General features: G+C 40.3%; 1 protein-coding gene across 4 annotated transcripts in view; it reads right to left on the bottom strand.

Moving 5' to 3' along the window:
• Window positions 1-9,153: 9,153 nt before the first annotated feature.
• ATG2B (autophagy related 2B) overlaps window positions 9,154-14,828 on the bottom strand; it is an 87,606-nt gene continuing 81,931 nt past the window's right edge. For all 4 annotated transcript variants that reach the window (XM_067555093.1, XM_067555094.1, XM_067555092.1 and 1 more), the window contains exon 42: window positions 9,154-13,589. In XM_067555093.1, coding sequence (XP_067411194.1) covers window positions 13,359-13,589 — 231 coding nt within the window. In that variant the 3' untranslated portion in view covers window positions 9,154-13,358. The remainder of the gene's footprint in view (window positions 13,590-14,828) is intronic.

The following is a 14,828-nucleotide window of genomic DNA, read 5'->3' as shown; positions in this document are numbered from 1 at the left end:
AGGCTTTAGGGGATGATGTAATGGCACTAATGGTTAATGTAGGGGGATGTGCTCCTCTGTAATTGCCTCCTGTCATTTCTGCAGTGTGCTGAGGGATAGTCCAAAGAGACAGGGCCCAGTTTACATTTCCATGTCCACAAAGCTTCTTAACCTTTGGGGACATATTTTGGAAAGAATTGTCAAAGAGCATTGTATGAACACAGAATGTCCTCAGAGGCTCCTCACCTCTGGTATTGAGAAAAAGGATTTACATGGTACTAAATTACAGCTCTGAGGAAACAAGAACAGTAAAAAAATAAAGCAACTCTCTGGGATGATGTTTGCCACAGTTAGCCAAACTCAGCCCTAGAGTAGAAGGGTGCGCCTCCATTTATTACTGGTATTGCCAACGTGCCTACCAGCCCCAGTCATGGACCAGGACAACTTTGCCATGTCTAATAGTGTGAGCTGTTCTACAGGCACAGAACAAAAAGACAGGCCCTGCTCCAAGGACGGTACAATCCAAGTAATGAAGTCAATGTATTTGCACTCCCTTTTACACCAGATGAATTTGGCCCATTGACTTCTTGATCCTAAGAAAGCTGTAATAATAGCACTCAGAGGCCACAGTAGCAAGCAGCAAATGAGAAAAGGTTCAGCATCACTTGCAAAGTATTAAACAACAATGAAAAGCCCAGCAGAAATTTAGCAAATAGCACCCATTGGAGGCCTTGAGCTCAAAAATGATTTGAGGTCATGAGATGAACTGATTATTTTAGTCCTCGAAACTACGCCCTTGGCAGTGGGTAGATGGGGATGTGCCATGTTAGTGCTTAAATGTTTTGTATGGTTGAGCAGAGCCAGAAAACCCTGGACTCCATGTATGGAAGAGTTAAACATTACCATAAAGGCACATGACACTAGGAGCTACATTTCCTAATAAAGCAGGAAGTATTTATAAAAACAACAGGGCTTTTAAATATGTGTGAATTCTTTTTAAATAGTATTTATTACTCAGGGACCGCCATCCTTGGGCATGGCCCAGTATTATTATTATCTATTATGTGTATTGGGGTAGCACCTAGGAGCCCTAGCAATGGACCACCAGACCCCATTGTGCTAGGTTCTGTACAAACAGAACAAAAAGAGGGTCGCTGCCCCAAAGAGCTTGAAGTGGTCTGAAAAAATTTGGGGGAGGGGTCTATCTTAACCTAGGAGCAGCAGCAGCCGGTAAGACAGTGCTTAAAGAATGCCTCTCTGTGACCTGGCTTATTTGTTTATTGCTGAATCTGCAGCCCCTTGCAGCCCCTCTTTGCACACTGGAGCTGTTGATCTAAGTACAAACAACAGGCTGATACAATTAGTCACTACATTTCTCCTTACAACTTTGCCATGTCCAATAGATCAGTGATCAGTCCCCTGCCCCCTTTTCACTGGGGTTACCCAGCACACAGCTTTTCCTGGCCTTTACCAGCTGCGGTCCAGTCCATTACCTAAAGCACTGGCCATGCCAGAACACAGATCCAGCAATCCCCTTACCCTTCCATCCTGTCATTTCATAAACACGCTCTTACCACACATCATTTCTCGGTGGGTCACTGGTTCCCATCCTAATGTTTAGCTGCCTCTTCGGCACAGCATGTTCAGAACACACCAAGTTTCTGCTGCTCAAGGGCCTTAAAGCACTGGAGACAGCATGATGTAGTGGATGGAGCACTAGTCTGGCAAGAGATTTGTCTTCTATTCCCAGCTCTTCAACTAGGTGGCTGGTTCTGGATAGAGAATAAGCTTGGCGTGCACACTTTTTTCACTATGTCTTCTATAGTTTGTCAAAATCAGAGTTAAAATAATGCATCTCGTCATCGCCTTGTCCAATCTTTTTTCATTCTTAATTAAAATAATTCTTCACAACTTGTTCCTTACCATCTTGGTGCACTATGCCCACTAACCTCTGGGCTACTGTGCACCTTACAATATGATAAAGAACGCATAATACAAACGTAATCAGCCTTTGGAAAATGGAGCATAAGCTTTTATTTCTTTTCTGCAACAATCTGCTCGCTCGTTCATGACAACAGCAAGAGGCCAATATCAGAAGTCTTTTCCTGGATATATCCAACGCACAGACCCTCATTGGGATACAGCAGTTTGGCTAATCTTTATTTGCTACCCATTCTGCATCTGTGAATGTATATACACTTATAGCTTGATGAATTATTCCTGATGAAATCTTCATAGATTGTATGCTTGTCAGGGCAGTGAGAGTAGGTAAAAATTTTTAAAACAGCCCATGTGACTTAGAAGCCCAAGTCTCATTGACCCAGTGAGGTTCCTAGGTGACAGGGCCAGATTTTCAAAAGTACTTAGTGACCAAAGATGTAGATAGGCCTAATGGGATTTTCAAAATCCCCTTAAGTACTTATCTTCATCTTTAGATGCCTAAACAGCTTTGAAAATCTTGCCAATACGACTTGGCCTCTTATAGCACTATCATTGTGCATGACATACTAATAAGCTCAGGAGCCAGAAGTTTTTTGAAAGGCTTCTATTTGCACCATTCTCCAACAGATGCAGAAGGAGCATATAAAATGATGGGAACCCTTTAAAAATCATCTTAGTGATTTGCTCACAACAGAGGCAAAGGCTCAGAGTTAGGGGTGCCAGGCCCCCTCAAATCCCATTAAAAAACAATGGGAATGGCAGGTGCTCAGGGCCAATGCCAATGAGATTGCAATTGGCTCTGAAACAGGCCGAAATTGTATGTTTATTTTCTCAACTCACAGTAACAAACCTTTCCTGCTAAAACAGCCACAGAAGCTCAAGTCACATATTTCTTTGCTGTTTAAAGGGGAAAACAAATAACTTCAGGGCAATTTTCGTTCCATCAGAGCTTTTCCCCAAAGTTACGTGTTTTTCTTGCTTCACCACTATCTGCAATTTGTTTCTCTGACTTTTCCCTGCTAACGGTTGGGATCAAAATGGTCATTCAGCCTTTCATCATGACATCCTGTTCTCTCTCTGCCATGCAGACCAAGGACTTAAAGTGTTGCGATAGGTTGTGTGTGACTGGTGCCATCAATATTTGGCTCCTTCAAAAATGGTCATTCTTGCTTAGAAAAAAAGCCATTATTACATCTTGCTATCGTTATTTATTAGTTTTGAGGTAATGTTTAGAGGCTCCAAACAAGATTGAGACTCCATTACACCAGGTGACACAGTGAAGAGTTTGAAGAGTTTACAATGTAAATAGACAAGACAGATGTAGTTCTGTTTTGACCAAAGACATGAAACAATGAACAAAGCAGGAATTCAGTGTAGCCTTATAAATATGTAAAATATATAGCTAGCAGAAAGGAGATAGTAGGGGAGTAAGCAATGTGCAACAGACAGCATATGTTGTGGTGTATGAACAGCTTGTGATATGTACAGAAATTGTCTCCCAGAAACTAATGACCCAAGAATAAGGTGTGTGATCTGATTTGGTATAAAGGGTGCCTATGGCAGTCTGTTTGAGAATGTGTATATAAGCCAACTAATGATTTTGTATTTTGGATGTGTGGTATGCCCTATACCCAAACCCTACATGCAAGTCTGATCAGATCCAAGTAATTTGATTGTTTGCTAATAAAGAAACCTTAGTGGTGAGTTCAGAGTTGAACTGAGCTCTTGGGAACTGAGTAGCTAAGGTTTCAGAGGATACTTAGTGGTTAAGGTCTCAGAAATCACCCCAACAACAGACAAAGAGTGCGAGGGAAAACAGAGGCTCAGAGAGGTGGAGTGATTTGTCAATGTCATACCTCAGATTTTCAGTGTTGTGCATATGCCAGCTTTAGATCAAGTTAGTCTTACATGTTATTGAGTCCTTTTGTGGAGCTCACCACTAATTCAAAGAACACTTCTGGGCATTATTATCAATTATTTGTTTTGTAGAAATATCTAGGGCTCCATTGTGCTAGCTGCTGTACAAACACAAAACAAAAAGATGATCCCAAAGAGCCCACAATCTAAAAAAGTAGCTCTGCCCACTTGCTTCTGTAGCCAGTGACATACAGTACAAAGTTTTCTCTGCAAGCATTAAGGTCTTGGCCTATAAGAGCCAATTTGGCAACCAAATGCCTAGAGAATGATTCCCAAACTGGAAAATCACTGGAAAAGTAACTAGAAGAAAACACTGAACAACAGGGAGGGAGGGACAATGTAGATTGGTGGAGAACCTCTCCTTGAGAAAACCTATTAACAGGTGAGCCAAAAATGATCTATTCTCATGGAATGGTCTTGGGCCAATCTGGAGAGAATTGCTAAGATGCAGCAAGCAGTCAAATGATAGAGAGGGGAGGGGGAAATATTAAAATAACTCAGAACCATAAAACAATTATTTTTAATGACAGAATCTATACAGAAAGGAAGGCCTGCAGCATATCACATCAACTTTGTAATGTGTCATAAATGGATGAAGAGTAGCCCGCATAACTATTTAGAAGGATTGGACATTCACAAGTCCATGGGGCCGGATGCAATGCACCCGAGGGTGCTGAGGGAGTTGGCTGAGGTGATTTCAGAGCCATTGGCTATTATCTTTGAAAGCTCGTGGCAACAGGGGGAGGTCCCTGAGGAGTGGAAAAAAGCAAATATAGTGCCCATCTTCAAAAAGGGAGGAAAGAGGATCCGGGGAACTACAGACCGGTCAGCCTCACCTCAATCCCTGGAAAGATCATGGAGCAGGTCCTTAAGGAATCCATTTTAAGGCACTTGGAAGAGAGGAAGGTGATCAGGAACAGTCAACACGGATTCACCAAGGGAAAGTCATGCCTGACCAACCTGATTGCTTTCTATGATGAGGTGACTGGCTCTGTGGATGTGGGGAAGGCGGTGGATGTGATATACCTTGACTTTAGCAAAGCTTTTGATACGGTTTCTCACAGTATTCTTATCAGCAAGTTAAAGAAGTATGGGTTGGATGAATGGACTATAAAATGGATAGTGAACTGGCTAGAGCATAGGGCTCAACGAGTAGTGATCAATGGCTCCATGTCTAGCTGGCAACCGGTCACAAGCGGAGTTCCCCAGGGGTCGGTCCTGGGGCCGGTTTTGTTCAACATCTTTATTAATGATCTGGAGGATGGGGTAGATTGCACCCTCAGCAAGTTTGCGGACGACACTAAGCTGGGGGAGTGGTAGATACCCTGCAAGGTAGGGATAGGATACAGAGTGACCTAAACAAACTGGAGGATTGGGCCAAAAGAAATCTAATGAGGTTCAACAAGGACAAGTGCAGAGTCCTCCACTTAGGAAGGAAGAATCCCATGCACAGCTATAGACTGGGGACCGACGAGCTGGGCAGCAGCTCTGCAGAAAAGGACCTGGGGGTAACGGTGGATAAAAAGCTGGATATGAGTCAGCAGTGTGCCCTGGTTGTCAAGAAGGCTAATGGAATATTGGGCTGCATTAGGAGGGGCATTGCCAGCAGGTCACGGGAAGTGATTATTCCCCTCTATTCGGCATTGGTGAGGCCGCATTTAGAATACTGTGTCCAGTTTTGGGCCCCCCACTACAAAAAAGATGTGGACAATTTGGAGAGAGTGCAGCGGAGGGCAACCAAAATGATTAGGGGGCTGGAGCACAGGACTTATGAGGAGAGGCTGAGGGAACTGGGCTTGTTTAGTCTGCAAAAGAGAAGAGTGAGGGGGGATTTGATAGCGGCTTTTAACTACCTGAAAGGGGGTTCTAGGGAGGATGGGGCTAGGCTGTTCTCGGTGGTGGCAGATGACAGAACAAGGAGCAACGGTCTCAAGTTGCAGGGGGAGGTCTAGGTTGGACATTAGGAAAAAGTTTTTACTAGGAGGGTGGTGAAGCATTGGAATGGGTTACCTAGGGAGGTGGTGGAATCTCCATCCTTACAGGTTTTTAAGCTGAGGCTTGACAAAGCCCTGGTTGGGATGATATAGCTGAGGTTAGTCCTGCTTTGAGCAGGGGGTTGGACTAGATGACCTCCTGAGGTCCCTTCCAACTCTAATATTCTATGATTCTATGATTCTATAACAACTCTGCAGTTCTCTTCACGGGAGCCATTGTCCTGTCCAGACCACAACATTGTTAGAGAACTTGTATTTAACACAGTAATCCTCCATCCAGCTGGACATTGTGTGCTAGATTCTCAGCCATGCCCATTGCCTGCTACATACAGCTGTGCAGAAGGGCTGTGAAGGAGGCCATTGTGCTTCCTTAATTCTGGAGGTGGTTGTAGAAGCAGTTTCAGCAGCAGAGGGGTAGGAGGATAGGAGGAGGTGGGGATAAGCACAGAGAGAGAGGGAGCCAGAGCCAGGGAAAAGGGTTGGGAGGTGGAGAGGAGCAAAGGAGGAGGGGGTAGCAGCCAGGATGAGGGGATTAAATAAGAGCAGAGGAAGAGGAAGCAGGAGCTGGGGAATGAACAGGCACAGGAGGTGGGGAACAGACACCTCACCTCACAACAACCGGCCCACCACTGGAAGTCCCACAGCCCAGACATCACTCCTGGAACCCAGGTGAATCTGGGCCATAGTCCAACTCCCTGCCCATCTCCTGTTTCCTTCCCTCACCTGGGTGTTTTGTTCCGGCAGCGGCAGATGGCAGCATCACACTTGGCTCCAGAAGAGTTTCATGCCCTTATCAAGCTGCAGGGGAAAGTGATGAGGGACTCAAGGATCAGAGTCCAATTCCCTTTGTGTCCTGCTCCCTGTGCAAAATGCTGCTGCCCCTGAGCATGGAGCTCTCATGTGCTGCTGATGTCCATTATCTCAGTTGGTAAGTCTTCCACAGTGTGGCGAGTTATTGAGTGGCAGTGAGGAGAAAGTGCTTATTCATAGCGGGAGGCTGAGTTATTACTGTTATTACTCAGAGGGAAGTAGAGTGCTATGGTAATGACTCAGGAAGTCCCCTGATGAACAGGATGCTACACTTTATGATGAGGTGCGGGGACAAGTGCCACACCATGGGCTGCTCACTGAGATATGTGAACAAGAAATAGAAAAGTAAGCGAGGCCCTGCAAGATTTCCCACCAAAACGTCAAGATCATCTGCAGCCAATTGAGGGCTGCTCCACGAGAACCAGGATGGGCATTTGCAGCCCACAGAATGCTCCTTTGCGAGAACCTGGGCGAACATGGGTTGCTCTGCAAGATCCTGGCTAGACACTTCTTTCTCTGAGCCTCAGATTTTGTGGCTTGGGGAGCTGGACATTACTGACAGTCATCTTTTGATGCAATGTGTTTAAAGAGTGATTTTTCTCACGTTGGAGTCTGATAAGAATGCATCAAATACACTAAAATTACCCAATCAACAAGTCTATGATATGGTCTGAAATAGGGGTCACTTCCAACGCACATGAATGTAAACAAACATGTTTAAACTCATTTCTCTTTATTTCAATGCACAAAACCTTTCATTAAAAGGTACAGCCAACTCCATGTCACTATTTTAGAATACCTAGATTTCCTGACCAGGAGACATCCTCTTCTCTGTATAGCCTTATCTTTTTACTTTGCTCAACTTGCAATGGGGGTTAGGAAATAGCATGTTAATTTTCTGGGTCATCCTTTTGGGCCTCAAGTAGTTGCTTGTATTTAAGACAGCCCTATAGTTTGCCTGTTACACTCAGATGTGAAAAGGGGCTTGACATCCTGATATCCTCCAGGTTCCACAATGATCAGGTCTTTGGAAAGCCTGACACCATGGGCTCTCTGGCAAACACAGTTCACTCCATAGCATTTACAAATAAGATAATATCACTATTATTCTTGCACTATATACTTACCACTTTCCAAGTGCAAGACCCTGTCATCAGTCACTTCCACCTTTGTCAAACTAATCCTTTGAGTTGAAATGAGTTGAAAAAATATTTCAGCAAAACAGTTCAGTTATTTCTGAGAGTGAAAGAAAAATATGTTTTACTCACATTAAAAAAAGTCTTATCTGTTTAATTTCCTGTGCAACTTTAATTCAACCCTTGTGCATTTGCATTGTGATACAGTCTTTAGTGACATGATCTCATGCTATTTTTCCATAGGACCCTTCCTGGACAGACATGCTCTGGGGATGAATCAGGGCATGCAGTGAAGGACGCTGTCATCTGTAGGATCCTACCCCATTTGTTGCGCTAGTTGGAAGGTGTGTGGACACGAGAGTGCAGGAAGAGAAAGGATTGTCTCCTGGATAAGAATGTGGAATGCCAGCTTGGATAATTGGATTCTGCCACAGAGCTCCTGTGTGAAGCTTGGCAAGTCATTTGAACCAAACTTTTCAGAGGTGGCCACTAACTGCAAGAGACGCCAGAGGCCAGATTTGCAGAAGTGCTGAGCACTCATGACTGCAAGTGAGCTGTGCTTTGAACATATGAAGTGCTATAAAAATGTAAAGTAATCAGTGCCTCAGTTCCCCAGCTAGACAGTGAGGATAATACCACCACCTATTCTCACAGTGCTGTTGAGAAGATTAATTAATCAATGTTTATGAAGCACTTAGACATTACGGTGAAAGCACTATGAACATAGTAATGAGGAAATTAATAATTTTATATTCAGTGAAGGGTTTGGATAATGTGCAATAAGAAAGACCTGGGGCCAAACATTGAGTGTGGATGGTAAAATGTATGGAGCAACTTCCCATTCACCAAATGAGGCAAGGGTTCTATGGAAAAAACAGGATATGTTAACGTAAGACTGTTTTATAATGCATGCGCACAACAGGGCTGAATTAAGCAGCACAGGTAACCTTAATTCTGGCATTTTCTAATTTTTGAGTGCTTGATTTTGCAACCTTAAGGTTCTTTTAACATAGGCTGGTTTTGTTGTTGTTTTTTAAACCTAGTGCTGCATATCTAAGTCAGGTGAAAGGCTAATTGCTTTTACATTTTCTCACAGTAATTTCTGCTTTTTTTTTTTTAAAAGAGAGATCATTTTCTATGTTAAATTTATACATTAGGATTAGAAAAGTGACTTGAGACAGAGTAAGATGTTTATTATGTATTGATACCAATCCATAGTTTTTCCATTAAATATATTTAATAGAACAGCCTATTTGTATGAGGCCTTTACCATTTTAATATACTAAAAATATACATCAAGATTGATGCAGATAAGTTATGATCTAAAAATAGTTCTCAAACAGATTGAGGGCACAACTACTTTAAACAAAATAAAGGAAGATTAAATATTTTAATTCATTTCAAGAGTAGTTTCTAATTTCATAAGATTATACAATCTTTACATTAGCAAATTATATACAAACAATGCCACAAAACTACTTTAACTGCAAATATGTAAAAAATATACATATACATATACACACAGTTCCTTTTCTGTCTAGCTGTATTCATGGTTTTTTAAAAGGAAATCCAGTATAAATATATGATTAATATGAATTGAATTTTTTATTTGTAAACAAAATTATTAGCAAGTTAAAATAGTTGGAAAAAGCATACACTGTGAAGGCTGGAAATGGCTGGGACTAAATGAAAAGATGGGTGCAAAATGATTTAACATATACCCATGTTGAAAAAGCTTGTATTGCTGTGGCATCTAGGATGTTTAGGAATATAAATAAAGGAATAAATTAACTGCTGGATTTTACTGTTATTTTACAAACAAAAAAACAAAAAAACCACCCCAAAAACATTTGAATGTACTTAAAATTCAGGTATCATATTTTCAGGTGTCTGGATCAACTCCAGTAAAAAAAGAATTTAGCTTCTTGGTGTCATCCTGCCATTAAATAGCATTTTGCTTGATCAAGAAAACCCATCTCAATAGCGACATTAAATACTGATAAATTGTACGGTAGAAAATAATAGACGCAAAAAAACCAAGTAACTGTAACTGATCTTTTTAGTGATGAAAAAAATTAAACACGCACATCCACCAAGTATGTTGTTATTGGGGAACTGACTACATGTCCCTAATCTATAAGCAAGTAAGTACTGGGTATACTTTGTTATTAAAATTGTGTTCTGTTCTGCAGCTTAACTGTCAACTAATAACTGAAAAGAAACAGAAGCTGCCTCTGAATGGAGCCAGCTATAGGCTCCTCTTAGTCACAGAAAAGATATTCATGAAGAGATTTTTAAGAATGATGGAAGAGATCGCTCTACACCAGCTACTTCCAGGGCACTGGCCATCGTCATATTTTAAGTGCCAAGATGCTTAAGAAAATCAAGATGGTAGTTTTGAGCCTGTCTCCCTGGATAGCATCAGACTAAGCGGTATTAAAGGCAGCATCAGTCAATAATCACCTTTGTGAATGTGTGTAGGAAAGAAAGCAAATCAGAATTGTGTATGTTATTTTACATCTGCATGTTTACAGTGTATTCAGATCTGTTTAAGCTCGTTAGGAGTTATGAAAAGTGTTAATAATTATAAGAGTTTATTACAGTGAAGAGCTCAAGTACAATAACCTTATCACAAACATCATCATGCTAATAGAGATATACAGCACTGGATTTGGAATTATATAGATAGATATATGACCCACTATAATCAAAGTTTTAGTTAAACCTTATTCTGTGTATTTTGTAAAGTGCCCCCACATGTATAGTAATGAACAGCACATTTAGTGAAACCCTTTTTCTATACTCTACACAATTTTTTTATTAAGAATCTGCATCTGCAGCACATTTTAAAACAGTGTCTTAGTTTAAAGGTTGGATTTTTTATTTTTTTATTTAAATTTAAACCTTCCTGTGCAGTGTTTGCAACTAAACAGAATTGTTCTAGTCTATCAGAACCAAGAAACTAACCATAAACAGACCAATTTTACTGAGCAGGCTGAATGAAGTACAAACAGTAAACAGACAGCATAAATAGTGAAAAGTGAAGTTTGAAAATCTGCGCTATTAAGAGACGTAGTGAAAAAGAGAGCTTATAAAAATATAATATTTTACCTTGACAATATGACTGTGTAGAAAACAATATATTCTAAGGGCATCTACCTGTACAATTTGATTATGGGGAATCTGTAAATGAAGAAAAACTAAATAGACATTTCTTTAAATTCAACTGTAAAAAATAGTTTATGCATATGATAGACAGATCTATGCTGTCTGTTACATATACTATTAACTGGGACATATCTTTACCAGCATGGGTGATATATTGGGTTACTAGCCTAATAGTAGCAAATGTTAATGACTGCAGCTGCAATATACTACTTATAAACATAATTCCATTTACAGGGATGCATTCAAATGGTGCCAAGTGATTATGATGCATTCACCCAGGTATGAAATGCTCACCTCTGATCTTTTAATAAAGATATTACCAAATAATTAGACAAAGAAAAAATAAACCCAAACACAAAACCCAAAGAAAAACGAAGTGCAGTAAATATTCTATTTCAGTACAATAGTTCATGTCATTAAATCTTCAGCTTTTTTTAGGGTGGCTAAATGGCATCTCCTCTCAGCTGTGATAAGATGCTTAACTGATACAACCAGCCAGTGACAGGGGTACCCCAATTAAGAGGATTTTAGTGTATCTAACAAACCCAGCAGTAAAATGTGCCATTTTTACATGCAAGAACTTTTTTGTAAATAACATATTGCTTCAGATAATAATAATAAAGCAGAAGCTGAATTGCAATAGCCTTCCCTAAAGGATACTTAAAAATCATTTAGTTATGAATCCAACTGGAGTCATTAGTACCTACAAATAGGTACCAAGCTGCTGGTGCAAGTAGGCATTGGTTCTTCCTCTATACCCCGACAATACCTGCTCCTAATAGCCATGTAGTATGCTGGAGCAGGTGAGGTGCTAGGGAATAAGAGACAGGGTGTCCCATTTCTTGCTAGCACTAGAGTTTCAGCCAGGGTCAAAGGAGCTCAGCTGTCCCCCTCTTTAGCAGAGAATTGGACATGGTATGCCTCCACTGCCTCTGCTTAGAGCAAGAACAACAACACTTCAAACTGATGCACTTACTGGTCATCCCACACTTTCAAGCTGTTGAAGTCCAGGACGGGTAGAGAAGCTAGGAAAGTATGGGGATGGGGTTTACTCTATAGATGACAGCACATGGCAGCTGCCTGCTTTTCTGCTGCTCCATACATCATTAATAAACTCTGCTTAGGCCCTGCTTTCATGTGAAAAGCAATATCAGGGTCCCAAATGAAGGTGGACACAGTGTCAATACCAATTTTGATAAAAAACACTCATAAAAATGGAATATTAATTCCCCTAATGTATTTAATATCCCCTCATGACATTCAAATAATGGATATTGTATTATAGGAGTTTGAAACATGCCATGTAGTGAGAATGACAAAAACAAGAGTTTGTAACAAAATAAACTTAATATAAAGGGAGGATTATTAAAATATATTCTGCATAGCATTTTAAACTAAATTATGAAATAATATTTTTGTACTCTGGTTAGGGTACCTCATCTAAACAGAAACCTCTTACCTATATCAGTACTGTAACTGCTTGGTATTTATAGTCATTTTATGATAGGTGTCAGTAGATCAGCAGACAAAGAAACTAGTATTTTTCATTTAATGGGTAGTTTAAACAAAAGTAAGACACACTGCATTGTGTTTTTCTTCCTTTAAGATTTTCATCAAGTGCTGTCCCTTTCAATAATTTGCATAAGTTTCTAAATCACAAAGGATAATGCACATTACTGTTTATTCACGCTATAAAAAAGCACAATATACAGGCCATATTCTTTAAAGTGCAACACAACAGAACATGTCTGCAACATTCAGGTTCTTCAAAAACCCATAGAAATAGGAATTTGATGTTTAGGAGGAACAATTATTGTTCACAAGTATATGGACATTGAGTGTAATTTCTGAACAATTACCAAGAGACTATCCTTGTTGTAAGTGCCACACTAAAAACAATGCTCATGACCCATAAAATTATAAAATTTTGTCTGACTTCTTATCATATGGCTTCCATGTTGGATGTCCAAAATGAAATTTTTACCCTACAGTTACTGAAAAGCATCTATGGAGTCCTTTACTGAAGACAGTTCTTTGAGCATGCTTGGAAAACCTTTTAACATACACAGTGTCACAAAGGGGTTGCTGCTTCTAATGGCAAATCAAACGAACCAAGAAAAATATGGTAATTGAAATACAGCAAGCATGTTTCTGACTTAGCAGCAAATGCTTCACTATATTTGACATTAGCCACCACATGTATTGGTAACATGCATGTCCACAAGCAAGTACCAATTTGCTTTTCACTTCTGAACTTTTTGGTTGGATGTTTTGATATTAAATTGTTTGAAAACCAGCTCGTTCCTGAGATGAACATAATAAAATTAAATGAGTTCCATCTAAAGCTGCCATTGGGACATAATGTTCTGTATTTCCAGCATCATTATCCTCGTGCAGAACCATATTTAAAATATCAATCTTCCCCAAAGCGCCATTTCTGAGACTCCTCTTGACGCACATCCGGCCGGATTTGGTTTCTCATTCCACCTAAAACATTTGAGGTTGCTTCTGTTGCAACAATGAAAGGTTTCACCACAGCTGGTGGAATTTGGCGAAGGACTCCTCCTACTGCTCCAGTTACACCTCTGTTCTCATGCTCTCGAGCAGCAGTTTCATAGATGGTCTGGGCAGTGTCTGTAATCCCCTTGGGAAATTTAAAAAAAATTACAATTACCTAAGAAGAAAATCCATCCTCTTTTAATTTTATGGTCAACTTCAGTTAGGGCTTGTCTACACGATGGGATAATGCACTCTATGGTAGTGTGTTTTCTAACACAAACTAACATTCTGTGTATAAATGGTCCGTGTAGACCCTGCTGTTGTGCACTAGCAGTTCCCTAGTGCTCTTTATTGTAGTACTGTTTCAAACAGCGCTACGTTAAACTGCACCAGCAGAGTCTACATGGACCAATTAATGTGCAACACATTAGTGTGCTTTAAAACTCAAATCCGTATGGAGCGCATTACCCACTGCGTAGACAAGCCCTTGCTCAGCAGTAAACTATTCATATGTATTACATCAACACTGTACTGTGAGTGTACTAGACAAATTTAATGTGGTTGTTTTGATATTTTTCTTATTAAAATCTGATAAACATAGGATGACTGATTTAATATAATTGCTTGGGGAAACTTCTTGGGCAGCAGAGGTAGCAAGTGTGGGCTATTCCAAAACGATGAAATTCACTGAAAATTCCTCAATCAGACTTACCTGCCCTCCATTTATAGTTATCACAGTTATCCATTTACAGTTATCACCCAAAAATCATCCCAAATAATGACCAGAATAAAAAAATAGATGGACATTTTTACAGATGAAACAAACAACTGAAGCACAATAAAACTAGCTACAACACAGCTAATCATTTAACCTTTTAACATACTGCCATGGTACGGAAAGACAAATTTCATTTATTTCACGCACAGGCTGCTGCCTAAATCATAAATGCTTGAAATTTAGTTTGAACTATGGTCAATGGTCTGATAATTTTAGATGCCACAAAATAAGAATAACTCTTACATCCTTCTTAGGTTGTTGATATTCACTAAGACAATTCAGCAGAATAGTACCAAGGGAAATTTAGGATGGATATTAGGAAAAGGTTTCTATAATTATAATGATAGTTAAGCATGGGAACTATCTAGTTACCTAATGAGGCCGTGGAATCCTCATCATTGGAGATTTCTAAGAATAGGTTAGACAAATACCTTACAGAGGTGATCGAGGTCATAGTTTCTCAACCTGTGGTATGCGTACCCCTGGGGGTATGCAAGACACAGGCAGGGGGTATGTGGCAAAAAAACAAATGAACGGAGGTGGGAGGCAGCTGCCAACTTCTGGAGAAGCCAAGTGGGAGCCATCCGCTTCCCTCCCGGTCCCAGC

Source organism: Emydura macquarii, unplaced genomic scaffold (genome assembly GCF_026122565.2).
Source record: "Emydura macquarii macquarii isolate MOO-44397 ecotype Brisbane River unplaced genomic scaffold, CSIRO-AGI_Emac_v2 contig_1551, whole genome shotgun sequence".
NCBI classification, from domain to species: Eukaryota; Metazoa; Chordata; order Testudines; family Chelidae; genus Emydura; species Emydura macquarii.
This window is presented reverse-complemented; position numbering and strand designations above follow the sequence as displayed.